The following is a 15664-nucleotide window of genomic DNA, read 5'->3' on the forward strand; positions in this document are numbered from 1 at the left end:
AGTGACGCCTTGGAGCTTTATTCCCGTTACTGGAAATCATTGGTGCATCCTCTGGTTGGAAAAAATAATATTAACTAAGATAAGATAACAAGAGAGAATGATGGTGCCATTCCAATTAAAATAGAAAAACAGGTCAGGCTTTAGGCATTGCTGGCTTTTGATTGACAGGTTCTACCACGGTGGTCAGTTTGTGGAGTTTTCTGTGATTTCTACTTAGAACTTCAAAGCTATCACAGTGTGTTTTTCACATACTGAAGACGGGCAAAGCGCAAACCACAAGGCTTCCAAACTGCAGTGCACAAACCAATAAGAGTTTCATGGTGACTAGGTTCACTTTTTATATTCAGCCTTCGCTTAATTAATACCTGTATTCATTTCTTGATCACGCTTTTTCCTATCGTGATCCGCCTTGGTTTCACCTCAATACGCTCATACACCAGCTCTCTAATTCTGCTCAATCACAATCAGGATTCCTAATAAGACTTTTTTTTTTTCACACATCCTGCAGAAACGGTGTAGCACATCTTGGGAGGGGCGCTGACGTTGCCTTCCTGACAGACTGACCTGCTGCTGCGGTCGGCTCGCTGCCTCTCATCTGCACTCTCCTCCAAAGTAGTCTTTGATCATGTACAAAATGCTACCATAGAGCGGGTGGAGGGTGGAGGTCAGAAGGCCGTCCGTTGCGCCTTCAGCTTCTCCTTTTATCCTGAACCGTCTCGCAGCTCTTTACTCTATCGGCTCCGAATTTGCTGAATGTTCAGAACTTTCCACCTTATTGACTGTCTGCTTTATCGAGGGCCAGCGGTCGCTGCTCATTGGGGCTACGCGCTTACACAAAGGATATCTAGGAATGCTGCATACAGTTTAATAATGTCCCTGGAACGATCAACACATCCAATAGTTGCTTTATTGATAGTATTCATTAAAAGATCATTTTCAATACTGGCTTCCTGTATGAGGTCAAACCACATGAAACAATCCTTTCTTAGCCATCAGACCGGAGCCAACAAGTATCTGGATATAAATGCAATTGATTATGAGCAATAAACCGCTGAGGCTGCAGACAGGTGATGTGTGTGCCACATCAAATGACCGAACGAGTGCCAAACATTCTTGAAATCGGAGGCAAGTATTCGAAAAGTCATTTAGCATCAATCGCTGCTGTCGGTAAACTCCACGCGTCTGGTACTGCAAACAGTGTAACAACTGTAAAATGTGTTTACACTACATACTGTGGAAATATGTATTGGAGTCCAGCAGCGATGTGCAGTAGAGACGTCCCTGCCACTGATGGGACCCCTTATTTACTCTCTCTCTCTCTCTCACTTAACTGGGATCCATATTTATTCTCAATCATTAAGACAAAGTCCAGACTTAAGCTACTTCATCCCCCCCATTCAGATATATTCCCATCCATCCTGCTAACGGTCACAAGGAGACGACAAACACATGATCACCTGCAGCCCGTTCAGAGCTTTAGGGTTTAGCCATTCTGCTTGTGTTTGGAATTCAGGGGGCTGATCGAACCAAATCCACAACCTTCTTACCAAGCTGAATCACACAAAAACAGGATTCTCAATAAAGTGCTGCGGAGATGATTTTTTTTGTTTTGTTTTGTCCGTTGTACGCAATTTCTGATTTGGTAACAACCACTCAACCATTTAGATTAATTTTATATGTATCACAAAAGAAATCGCTTATTATAAATGGTAAACAAGCCCCTGTTAATCTGGAAAGTGAAAGTTATGTTAAGTTGTGTCCAAAAGTGGGTTTTCTTTTCAAAAATCAAATAAGAGTGGTGGAGCTGATGAGTGAACACCTTTCCGAGGAGGAGAGGAGGTTCTGCTACCTGAGGCTTTTAATGCAAAATAAATATTAAAATGATTACTATTAAATATGAGGCAGTAAAATTGTACTGCCTCAAAGTACTGTCTTTGATAATAGTTCGTCTCAAACAAAGACCTGCTTCTCTCGTCACTCAAGGCAAGGCAAGGCAATTTTATTTGTATAGCGCTTTTCATACACAAGGCAGACTCAAAGTGCTTCACATCATAACATTTCATACAATAAAGTGAAAATGCAGGAATTAAAAGACAATTAAAAACAGCAAATAAGAGGAAAACAAAAACCGCTAGACACACACACACAGACACACGCTGACAAATTATAACTAGACTCGCCCCACATAAACACTGTAGATACAGCTGGAGCAGCTCAAATGAGGCTAATGTTTAAACAATAACCATTTCCCGCTCCCCCATCCCGGCGTGTTTGAAGAGCAGGAGCAGCCCACAGGATAAAACTCTGACGTTTGCGGTGGATGTTTGAAAAGCCACTGAAGTGCTCCCCAATTAATCTAAACTGCTTTGTATATTCAAGCCTGCTCAATTTCTCCCGAGCCGCGCGACCTCGAGGATATCGGCCCCCTCACTATGTGACACTAATGGGAAGAATCCTCCCCGAATCTGGATGATTACCACATCGCACAGTTGCACTGATGTGGTGCGCGCGCACACATGCATTTGCCACAACTAAACACACACGGACTTGACTACACACACACACACACACACACACCCACGTCTGCAGACGCTGCTTGGAGACAGAGCATTCCTTTCCCTTTGACACACTACTTTATTTACGCAGAGTCTCATTAAAAAGATCTCAATGTCGTTAGAAAAATCAGATTTCACAAAAGGGCAAACTCTACACGAAGTACATAAGCAAAAAACACTGTTGCTTCATGCTGCGTCCATCCCTCCAAATGCAAAGTGATGTGTGCGCACAGGCGACGACATGCATCCATCAGCTTGGAGCGTATTTCTCAGCGACACGTCGGTGTCTGCAGCTGTCCACGTAAAGGCTCCTTGTTTTCAGCAAAGTAATAATCTCTAATGATCACTTCAGAGTGTTGGACAACTGCGCATTGCCATGTGCTTTTATACATATATTCATGGTTATCAGAGGATTCTTTGCGATCTTGTGACCAGCAGGTTCAAAGTTTCATATAACAATTGAAACGTCTTGACTTGGCTTCAGGTTCTGATCTGATTGGCAGAAACATTTTGTCATTGTTCCCAGAGGCTGAATCCTTTTTTAGCAACCAACATTGCTTGACTTGACCTTTAGCACCACCTCCCCAGAATGAATTGCATCAACTTTCATTATTCTCAAACTTTTCAAACAGCGCCATCATCAGGTCAAAATCGGAATGTTTTGTTTAGGACTAAATTTAACTAAACATCCCCGTCAGTCCCAGCTGAACTTTGTGCTCGGTGCTAATTTGTAAAAGTTAAAAGGCTGACAAGTGATGAACATTGTTAACATTGCTACACTAAAGCATGTTAAAATGCACTTTGGTGTGTTAGCAAGAGGGTGCTATCATTTAGCTATTACGACGGATCGAGCTGCTAGCACCTTTACGGTTTGTGTAGCTCTTTGTGGACTTCAAATCATTAACCAACTGAAAAAACTCATTCAAAGATGATCTGAATGAAAACTATTATTGCGGCATGAGTCAGAGGCCGATACGGGATCTACTAAATATTTTGGCTTTGCATGCAGGAAGTCCTTTCCTGACGCTCTGTTCAAAGACTCTAATTGACTCTGTCACTAACAGCGCTGATGATAAATTGGCACCAACCTCGATGCTGCTGTGTAATCTGTTTATTAAAACCATTTATTCACACATTAATTATTCATGGTTCACTTTGCAGATGCTTTGAGGGGAGGTCTGGCCACACTGAATTAAAGCAAACACTCAGCGAGACCGACAACCACCGACTGGATTGTAAATTGTGTTGAAAGCTCACTGGCAGAGAAAAAAAAAAAGAGAAGGTGGACCTTCGGACATTTCGGTCTAATCACACAGACGTCATGTGTAGGCATAGCAACAAGCTTGTGGCTACCGCTAACAGAGCATCAGGTGGTTTTTCCTTTGTGTGTGTCTGCATCATGGAAGTATTAGCCACAGTACGGCACGAAGGCCGACAGTTATTCATTATTCAAGACATATAGACCGATCAAAATGAATGCAAGTCAATGTGAAGATGGTCGTTTTGTGCCTGCATATTTAGGGTCTACATAAAACCACACAGCTTTCACGAGAAAAAAGGGCCTTTGCCACTTAAACGTCTCCACAATCCGAAGAGAAGATGATTAACATTTCTCAAACACAGTTGAACATTGATTATGGGGTATTTAGAGATTCCAAATATTAAATAATAGCATGTAACCGAGAGCAGCATTTGAACAACAGATGGAGCAGAAAAAAGCTCAGCGAGACCCTGAACTGTGAAGAAGACGCGTTCTTAGTTAATAAGCGCCGAAACTGTGTCCTATTTTGGAACCACTGTTCTCATCAGTGTGAGATATTTCTATCAGAACAAAGCAAGAGTTCAAGGAGAGTGTGAAGCAAATTCTTCCAAGAGATGCTTTTGATGCACGGCCTTTTGCTCTCTTGATATTCTTTTTTAAATAGCAAAACAAAACAAGATTTAACTCCCAATGTAGCCCAGATGGAAATAAATATTATAAGTCTTTCTATGAAATTACCAGGTCTCCAGCATCCATCTGCCTCTTGTTTTTAGTTTTTTGTGGGAGACAATCTGTGATAAACAGCCCGGAGAAGTGAACCACAGGGGAGGCGAATAAGAAGAATTTGTCCTCTCTGTCCCTCCAAACCTGGTCAGAAAAGCGCTTACAGCCATGGTGCACACGGCCTTCTGTGAAATAACAATAAAAGCATTAATATTTCAAGACTGCGCTTTGATCAATTTAAGGCTTCCTCTTACATCATGTTCTGTAAACCAATAAAAACAATAAGCAAGGCTTTCACATGGCAGAGGGACGTCTCGATACTGCTGTGCAACAGCAGAAACTGAATTGGAGTATGTTTATGCTGAAGCACAATAAGAATATTAATCAAAATATGACTTATGTGCTGATACTGCCGAGAGACAACACAGTCTACAAGCTTTAAGAGACTGTAGTGACTCGGTTTTAAAGCTGCGAAGATATTGGCATCCTAAGAAAGTAAAGAAGCTCCAGACTTTCCCTGGAAATTCCTGTTATTCATAGGAGGTATTCAGGTTTTCAAATTTTGTATTTGAATAATCTTTTATTTCTTAACCTCCTCGGCATTAAAAACATGCAATACAGCAGAGTTTCTTATTTAATAACAAACTACAACGCAAACACCACTACTGCAGGAGAGTCCCTGAGAAAGACTGTTGCTCAAAAAGCCAGAGTATATTGACAATAAGAGAGAATTGGATGCATTCACGCGCCGTTTTGTGAAAATAGGTATTGAGCGAAGGTAAATATCACTTTTACCGTTCAGATGTAACCATTTTAGAGTTTTAATGAATAACATAAATAGATATTAGGGATAACAAAGACGTCTTGAGCTTGTCGACAAGATTCTCTAATTAAACAAAAAATATTCAATGTCAAATTCTATTTGCTCTGTGACTCTGAGCTGCGATACAATCCCAACCCACTGTTATGATCCGTGGCTCCACTTAATGTCCAACCTCAAAAGATGAGACCGACCGGAGTGGCAAAACATTGTGAAGGGGCGACACGACACATTGACATCTGCTTTTCAGAATTAGCCAAAGTAGATATTAGAGATAAAAAGTCACGGCAGGTGTCTGTTCACTGAATTCCTCCACGTTTGCTTTGATAGACAGTAGAATACACCTTTACATTTTAGGCGCATCCCCGGACACAACAATAGAAATAGCTCTTGCAGCCAAAAGGAATGTCAAGGAATCTACGGCAACGCACTTTGCTCCGCTGTGACAAATCTGATGCGATAAATGCTGCAAAAACATCACCCAAAGCTACATTCAGGGTTCTGACCAGCGAACAGTGACGGGCTTTGTTCCCGCTTTGCTGCCGTTGGGCACAGCTTGGCCGATGGCAGCGGGCCTGGGCCCATGTGGGGGGGATCCAAGCGTCATCTGAAGCCAACAAGGCATCAGGACCTGTTTGAGGAAGGCTAACAACAACAAGTGTCACGGAATTGTAACACAATGTGGCACATTCAGAGGGGAAATATACAGCAAGAGCAAGTAAACAAATGTGTGTTTTATTAAACATCGAGTAACGTTTATTCAAGCTGCATCGAACAAATGCATTTTTTCTGTGCTTGTTATTATTACGTTTGGCTGAGGTGCATTTGACTGGAATGCCATGAAGGTGGTTTGAGGATTGAAAACCTAGTGAGTAATAACTGTACTTATTATACAATATCAGAGGGCTTCCAGCTTTATAACTTCTGTTTCAGAAAAAAAATAATTCTCTCATTACCCATAGTGCTATTTGTAACATGCTATATCTCTAGCAATGAGATTCCTACCCCCTCCATTGTATTGGGGTGAAAGCAGAAGCATGTCAGGGCAAATTAGACTAAAATAATCTGCACGTACCAGGAGTGAATGAGAAAACATGTTGTGGAATTTAATGCTGCTATGTGCAAAATTGAAACACTAGCAAGTATATGCAGGCGAAACCCATCCCAGATTTACCAATAATTTCCAAATGAAAGTAGCTAGCAGCATGCGCTCCAAAAGTCGCTAAATCTAGCAAAGAAAGATGCCAAGTTGGCAAAACTGACAGCCTGTGTCTTCAGACCTCCCTCCAAAGCAAATCCCCCAAAATTAAATGAGGTACCCGAACAACGAACATGACTATTAGTGCCAGCAGCTGTCAAGCTAGAAGTTTGCGGAAGACTCTGACGAGTAATGACTGCACAGAATACGCTCCGGTGGGTAGACATCCATGGTAGTGTGTCCAATTATTGCATTCGGACCGTCACATAGGAAATGATGGCTTATTACAGACCCACTGCAACAGATGGTACCGTAATTCTTACATTTGTTTGATTCCTTGATTGCCATTAGGACGATGGTAACAAAAATATAATCATTAATGACCAACCGTGCCTTTAAATCAGCAGAGCCTAAATTTCTTTGCATTTCATAGAAATTAAGCTTGTCAATCAGCTGAAAATGTACCACAACCGTCCCATCCGCTCGAGTCAGGCAGGCCGAGCCAGATGAGGGAACATCTGGACCTCCACTACGGATGGTCGGCCTGTACTCGGAGAGGCAGGTGAAGACAAACGCCACTCAGAGAGGTCCGCCTCAGCCAGACCTTTGGCCGGGTTTCCTCTCCATCACCTGTGGAGCCTCAGGGATGTCGGCGAGCGCTTTAATGGCTCTAATGAGGCCTCCGGGTGACGTGCGACACATATGTTGACTGCCGACACAGCCGCCCAAAAAAAAAAAGGAGCGGTGGGGGTGGCGGAGCGACTCACAATGTGAATCCAACTGCAGTCACGGAGACGGGGGGTGTTGAGCGTGATAACATTCATAGTGGTCACTTATGTGGCGTTGCGTGCGTGTGAGCTTAATCTGTGCGCTTCTGAGTACATCTGAGGGGGGATCGACGGAAAGGGAAAGAGCCATTAAGCCGTCCTCTCCGTGTGATTTCAGCCACTCGCTGATTTCCTCATCGTCAGCCAACGTCGGCGTCGCCATCAGGTGAAGAGGCGCTGGGCCGCTGGACGGCGGTGGAGATGGCAATCAATAGCGGGCTTCGGGGGGAGGGCAAGGGGGGGGGGGGAGGGGTGAAATGACAGCCATCACGGAGCTCATCAGCTCATCATCAGGCGGCGCACATGAAAAGCCTCGGGGGACGTTGCATGTGACGCGGGGACTTATCGGCAGTGGACTCCGCTCCGTCTGTCCATCTGTCAGAACGCACCGCATTGGGCCTTTTATCTGATAACATATATTAGCTCTTTTAGGACACTTACTGTGGCAATTGAGGTTAAGCACAAGGTCTGAAAGGTGGAAAAACTGCTGGCAAGCTTTCCGTCGACAAGGATCTTTCTAATTCCCACCGTGTCTCTTTTCCCTTTTCCTTCAGTGCGGAGCGATGCGACAGCTATTAGGACGATAGTAAAAGAGAGCTTGATTTAAGTACTCACAGTTTCTCCAGGGCAGCCAAGCCGTAGAAGGAGCCGTTCCTCAGCAGGGAGATCTTGTTGTTACTCAGGTTTCTGTGGAGGAGCAGAAGATGTGATGAAGATGATGTTATGTGTGGAACAACTGGAGATTTGGTAATTGTTACAACAGTGGAGCCACCCCATCGCATTAAAGTATACGTCGACCAAAATGTCATCATTTTATCCTCCCTGACATGGACGTAAAATAGTCATAATCAGCAGCATGTATTGTGCCGAATTCAAAATATTTTCCCCTTGAGTTGAAATGATTGTTAGTGCAACCTTCTGGGTCTGAAGCGTAAAGTCAAAGTGGGTTAAAGCTGCATTCTGCGTAATGCCCAGCTGGGGGCGACGCCTCTGGGTGCCAAAAGAAGTCTGACCGTATATTTAAGTCTTCAAGATGACTGTCAGGGATGGCCAAGCTCGTGAAGTTACTTTGGTTATTCACCGCTGTCCTTGTCAATGACCCACCTTCTCAATTGATTATTTACCTCAGTCAAGATTTTACACATTCAATACAGCAGGATATTCATTTAGTTAATCCTGGCCCAATTAAAGCAGGGCAGGGTTACTTTGTGATTGACAGGTGACTAGCACACATTGTCCAGTTGGTGAGTTGTCCGTGTTTACTTCATACAACTTTAAGCCTTTTCAACTTCACCGCATTAAAGATAATCATAATCTTTTCCGGAGTCTAGAAAAGTCTTATTCGATTGGTTGATTTTGGCTCCGCCCTCTTCTGTCACTTCTGGTTGCAAAAACACAAGGTGGCTGCTTCAAAACAGCAACGAATCAATGGAGTCACTGTGTTCTTATGTACGGTCTCTGGAACTCATAGCTGGCCACAAAAAAAAATCGTATTTTAATGGCTGTTAAATTGCTTATCATCTGACTGTCGAAATGTTCCCCAAAGTTAAGGGTTTATGTCCGAAGCAATTGCGGTTGTAAATTTCTCATCCAGGCCACGTCTCTGTCTTGTTTATGGCCGTCTGTGCTCAGGATGTAATGACCCAAAGCACCGCTCATCCTCTGCTCCTCCATGTCAAAATATGGACTAATTGAAAAGCTTAAAAAAAATGGCTGGTTCAGCACAATTCAATCATCCATTCACTGACATTACAAGAGCAAACAAATCAATGAATTGCACCACAGGGATTTTTAACTGATGAATAAATATTCAGGGGCAATGCGTTGCCTCCATTTTGATTACTTCAGTGACAGACGATACAGTTTCCTTTTTTTAATTAATGAAATTATGTTCCTGCTCAACTGTAAAAACTGTAGAATATGTCCCTTTAGTGATGCTTTTTGCTTCCTGCGTTCCTGTTTTCCTGTGTTACTGGCGGGGAAAAACACAAACAGAGACAAGTCGTGTCCCATTATTCAGCACGTTGGGCCTTCAGCTTTCCCTCAAAACGCACCAGAGTGAAAACACAGGCAAGAAAACAATCACGTAAACACACACACACACACACACACACACACACACACACACACACACACACACACACACTAGTATTACTACTCTTGTGAGGTCGGTGAAAAAACTGGTATTTATTCCCTAACCTCTGATGACCTCCTAATTCACTACTCTCTATGGTTAACTTGAACTAGATCAAATGTAAACTTATAGGTAGAATGATAAAACATCTTTAGCAGGACGTTTGATAAGCCCCAAACACAGTGTCCCACTGTGACTCATTAGAGCATGAGGCCTGCCGTGATACCTGCTGCTCGAGAGAAGAGACATTTCAGATGCCCGACCAGGCAATGAAGTGCCTGCTAATGAAGTGCACCACGTATGCCTGAACACAACAATACGTCAGGACGTCTCAGGTAGTGAAGTACCCCTATTGAGGATTAGTGGTCATTTATTTTGGCTGGTTGGCCACAAAAAACCCTCCAACATAAAATCATAAATTTCATGGAATATACCCAGTAATATTTTTAAACTATGATATCTGCGCAAAATGCATACTTTCCCAGCATGTCTTTTCCGCCTGTTTGCATGTCTCAGCTGGGCTGGGGCGTAAGAAGCAGTTTAGCTTGTTCTTTAGTAATTACTGAAGATTAAAGATATAAATTAATGATATAAAATGTAGCCAAACAGCATCCTTAAATAGATTCAGCCATGGGCCATCATCGTTTGGCCCCAAGGCTGCATTCTCATCAGGGCCGGTGTCGCGAGGCGCCCTTTTCATGGCATGACAATGGTGAGCGCGAGCAATAATCTTCAGAGACGACCCGACCGGACTGCTTTTTAAAACAACAGGGAGAGATCCAGCATGGACATGAACAGCTGAACGAACGAACACGCGGCGAGGAAACACAACCAGGACGTGGAGGAAAACACACTACATTATTTTGTATATACGTTTTGTGGGGCTTTTTAGTTGGTCTTTCCTCAACACACCGATCGGGTGTTTCCCCAAGAAACTTGATCCATAGGGGCATCAATTAATATATATATATATATATATATATATATATATATATATATATTAATTGATGCCCCAAGAAACTTGATCCATAGGGGCAAACACCCGATCGGTGTGTTGAGGAAAGACCAACTAAAAAGCCCCACAAAACGTATATATATATATATATATATATATATATATATATATATATATATATATATACACACACACACACATGTTCTATTGGATTATATAGTAAAGTATATTTATATCATGTGATATACAAAGTGATTTACTGAATTGTATAAATACAATATCTGTTAAATATTTAACTGTAAAAAGTAATAATGTGTGTTTGTTCCACCAGCCGCCACTGATTGCGCCGATTCCTGCAGCCCAGATTCACCTCTCTGTAAATACACCCAAGACAGCCTTTCTAGGTTTCATATCTGCTGAGATATTATTTGCCCCTCGGGGAGCTGTTAAATATTCCGCCGCATGGCCTCTCCGTCTGCGCGGCGCTTTGTATCCGTGCACGGCCACGTGGTTGGTTGCAGGAGCCCTTCTTTGCAGCCCTGACAGTCGCGTGTCTGCCGTCCGCCCATTAGCACACAGCCCCTCTCACAAGGTCAAATCATTTGATGACCCCCCTCCCGCCCCCCGCCCCCATCCAACCACCTTTCCAACTTCTCCCTGGCAAGGTTTTGGGGGGCAACTGGTGGGGTTGAAGGAGAGAGGGAGTCACTGGGATGCGTCGCCGGTCTCTTCTGTGACGAGAGGGCGCTTGTCATGGCTGCAGGGAACGCATACTCAATTTCAACCCTCCCGGATTAAGGAGCGGGATCCCACAATGCATTGGGCTGAACGGGAAAATTGCTGGCCAAACTGCTCAGGGGGCAGAGCGGAAGTATGCACACTGAAGAAGGTGAAGACTCAAATGCTGCAAAAACACTCAAACTATGAGCTCAGAAAAGAAGAAAAAACAGAAGGCCGTATGAACGACTTACAGCCGTTTATTTTCTTACTTTAAGGAGCTTTCTCATGCATAGTCTTTGAGGAAAGTGCCCGTCTTTTACTAGAGTGGAGTTGTCTTGGCCTGAGAAGCAGGACTGAAAATAGGAAGTCCCCTCTTGGCGAAAGGCCCAGATGGACACAAACATTTCAGCAAATTTGTGTCAACATCCAACAGTGTATTTATGTTTGGGTTTACTCTTAAAAGAAAACATATGAGAATATGACGTCTCTATTACATCGGGATTAAACCTATTTACAGAGAACTAATGGCCTGTCAGAAAAGATAAAGATAGTGATGGTCAAAGTAAACGAGATGCAGAGAATACACAGGAGACCCACGTAACAGCATCAGAGGAGACCATTGGCTGATCACTGAGCCTCCCTTCGTTACTGTCGCTACGCCTGTCAATCATGCGGCGCTCGCTCGAGGCACTTGTGAAGTTACCAGTGATAATGTGGGAAGACTTAAAATCCAGAATTTGCAATCGTTACATTCTATCCAACTTATCATTCAAGCCGACGTCGAAGGATTTTCTCGAGTGAAAACCGCTCGAGTAACTCAAGACTCAGTGAATTAGCTGGAAACTCAATCTTTACCCGACTTGGGTTGTTATCACACATTTTCAGAATGTGTGATAAGTAGCTGCTGGATCACGCTGCTTTCACTTACTGTTTGTACATATAGCTTTACAAAAAGTAATGCCCTGTAATTAGTATATACGTATGACTAACGTGACTGTGAGCCAGGAAGTGCAGGGCTGCTTTTAGGGAGGTTGCGAGACATATAGAGGGGTCTACCAAACACGGGACCCTCACGCGGGTCCACAGCGGCTCATGTTTGTAATAAAACTTACTCGAAACAACATTCGTAATAACACCAATGGTACTTATTTTAACCCAAACCACTTCAGCTGAAGTTAACTGAGCGCTTAAAACAGAATCATTTCAAGGGACATGAATTAAGGAGAACCGCTGCCCTTATTAAAGAAAAAGACTAACGTGGACGAGCAAAATGGTTAATAAAAGAAAAGAGATGGACTGCAAGTTCCACCAGGAAAAACCTCTCGTCTCTGCAAGGTTAGCGCCGCACGTAGTGAACAGCATCCAGGGATCAGACTCGTGAAGGCTTGTGAAACTCCTTCTCTCCTCCGATCAATCAAACACCGGATCTGTGTGAGAAAGGACCACAGGAGTTACGGGCAGCCATTTAGTGAGCGAGCAACAATTCGTATGGATTTTCCTTGTTGCCGATCCAGACATCAATTTCTTTCTGGGGTTTTCTCTCCGTTTGTAATTGTCCCGACATAAAGAGGTCTCCGAGAGCAGAGGATTTGCAGCAGATATGAGCCAGCGGGGATTCGACTGGACGTGGTGAGAAACTACTCGGGTCAATTTCAACAATATTTTGCACACCGGCTTATTGGAAAATAATGAACAGTTCATAATGGCTCCAGTTTCAGAGGCCCGGTGGAGTATTTCTGCTGCTACTCATTTATTTAGATGGTGTGATGGACACCGAGATCGTGAGACACCAATGCTGTCACTATGTTTTTCCCCGGGTCTCCCCTCTGCTCCACAGACACGTCCCCCTGTGGACGGACATCCCACTCGGGGACAGGCAGCCTCTGTTTGTGCAAACTCAAGCGTGTCCCGTGCATAGCTATTCCATGCCGCGCTGTGTGTGTGTGTGTGTGTGCGCGCGAGCATCTGTTTGACCTCTGCATGCTTATCTCGGGCTTCTGCGTATCGTCCAGGAAATCACAGGAAAAACAGAATTGAACATTGTGTAAACAGCCCGGCACAGACTTCTGGAGCGTCCGTCCAACTCTCTATTTACATTATCAATTATGTTCTCTGCTATGAAGCTGCTCTCGGTTTGGGATCGTCTCTGCGGGCAGCAGCAAACGGTTTGTGTCCTTTGCTGGCTGCGTGGCAGCAGCCGACCATAGACAGACGTGTACTTGCAAGACCGCTTTGCAAGTCCTCGAAGAACTCTTTTTTTACCTCAAAATTACGAGGTCGCAAAGTTCACGTACTTGGACAACTTTTCAAATGTAACAACTCTTTGAAAAGTTGTTGAATCACCCCTATTTTTATAATTGATTTAAATTTAAGTCATTTCTACACTCAAGTTTATTCCAGATTTGCAAATGTCTTGGTCTTAAATCATAGCAAACATGACAAAATACTTATCGTAAATAGGTGGTTGAACAACACGAGCCGTTAGATGTGTTAGTTTTCCAAAACGTTTCAGTCAAGATCTAGCAGATGCACGCAGCGATTGGGCCAGAAACTCTGGAAATCTGATTTAATCACACTTTTACATATTAAGATGTATCATTCAAAGTCAGAGTGGAGTTTGTTCATTTTATTAGCATGTTGTGTTTGAGTTTCACACTATATGTAACGAGATCAAAGCCTATTGATAATGTAATTGGATAAATCTCATCCAATTTGAGCTCTCCTTGGGCTAAAAGGCTACGCTAAACTGCCTCTAGCACAGCTTGAAAGATTCATAAATCTTTCCTAACCAGCAGCTCTGGCTTCCCTTCTCCCTCCTTGCTGCAGCTGCGATATTTTCGGTGAGGTCCAGCTGAGAAGTCGCAGCTCAAGAAACTGCCTTCCAATGCGGCCGTGACATTCATCTGCATTATTGTTATTATCGGAGAATAGCAAACCAAAAGTAGCTTCAGCGGACTGTACGAACCGCGAGGGCCAAGGGGAGTTGAGATCACAAGGTTAAACTATTACTTCCATTCGGGGCCTCTGGCCTCCAGGTTTATAGCCCCTTCTCTTTAAATAGCCAAAACATATTTTAGAAGGTTGAGTTACGAGACGCAGCGGGCCACGATAACATTTCCACTAAAGTTGACTTTGGACGGGAAACAGACATTGCTAAATATGTACATATCAACGGAGCTACACATGCTAGATCATTGCACGTCTCATAATACAAAACACCATGTGGGGACAAAGTCACTGCTTTCAACGGTACCAAAGGACGGGGATGTCTTCACTTGAGACGTTCTAGGTTCGACACAGTTTTCCATCCTGGCTTGAAGTGTAATGCATGTTATATTTGACGCTAAACTAAAGACGTACCTGCTACCTGCTTTAAGGTGGCGTTTTACATTGTGTGCTGCTAAATTCCATCACGGCAAAAAAAGGGGGACAGGACTTTGAGGAGAACTGGCGACAATTCTATGTGGGTTCACGTAGAATTGTGGCGGGGGCTCGCCCACTGGCTCGCGGTCTCTGTCAGCGCCGCTAGCTGGATAGATACGCTCACCACCACGCAACACACGTGCACGACTTGATTTGACCAACCCGTGGACGTTTGCTAAAAAACTTAAACGTAATCCCCCAAAACACGTCCCAAATTCAACCACAGCATCTGCACACGCACACACACGCTGGCCCACAAAGAGGCCTGCAGGGCGGGCGGGATCGACTGCGATCGCTCCTTACAACAGAAGCGACACACACACACACACACACACACACACACCGGGGTTTCAATCACCTTGTTTTACAATGAGTCGGCAAGCCGTGAGTTACCCTCCTCTGCTCTCAAATTTATGATACTTGAAGCAACTTCAGTGTTTACTCAGCGGTGTGGGGGAGGAGGCGGGGACAGCGTAGTATCCTTGGCAGACGCTGTATTTATCTTTACCTAATATTTTTAGTCTGTTTTTTTTTGACAAATTCTTGGTTCTCCAAGGCTGCAGAGCGATTTACCGATCCACTCCCCCCCCCCCACGCCCTCACACACACACAACCTCCCTCTCTCTCCTCTACCGGTCACGAACTCTCCCTCAGCGAGTCATCATTGATCGGGGCAATACTGTTCTGGCGTTTCTCAAGATCACGCCACGTAAAGGGTAAGTTCCAGAGCTGTATTCAGGAAGCACAAACGTATAAATACAACGTCCCAGGAGGAAACCGTAACGAAAAATTCCCACCCTTGTGTCGGTCAGAGGGGTTTTAAGCAATAGCTGCTCATTACAGCGGCCGGCCCGCTCAGCAGCGTCACGGAGCGACCGCGACCCCCCGGGTCACTGAGCGCGAAGGTTCTGCAGAGTGGTTCGGGGATGTAAAATGATTACACCCTCTTGGGCTTAGTGCACTTGTCTAAAGATAAAGGGAGAAGGTGGGGGTGGGGGTGGGGGGGCGTGGGAGATTGGGGCGAACCCGTCGCAGCATGAGACCATCT

At 44.1% G+C, this 15664-nt stretch overlaps 1 protein-coding gene across 1 annotated transcript in view; it reads right to left on the bottom strand.

Annotated features, from left to right (window-relative positions):
* adgra1b (adhesion G protein-coupled receptor A1b) overlaps positions 1-15664 on the bottom strand; it is a 122381-nt gene that overhangs the window by 102858 nt on the left and 3859 nt on the right. Inside the window, exon 2 of the mRNA XM_040178809.2 lies at positions 8000-8071. Coding sequence (XP_040034743.1) covers positions 8000-8071 — 72 coding nt within the window. The remainder of the gene's footprint in view (positions 1-7999; positions 8072-15664) is intronic.

The sequence above is a fragment of the Gasterosteus aculeatus genome, chromosome 6, assembly GCF_964276395.1.
Source record: "Gasterosteus aculeatus chromosome 6, fGasAcu3.hap1.1, whole genome shotgun sequence".
Classification (NCBI taxonomy): Eukaryota; Metazoa; Chordata; class Actinopteri; order Perciformes; family Gasterosteidae; genus Gasterosteus; species Gasterosteus aculeatus.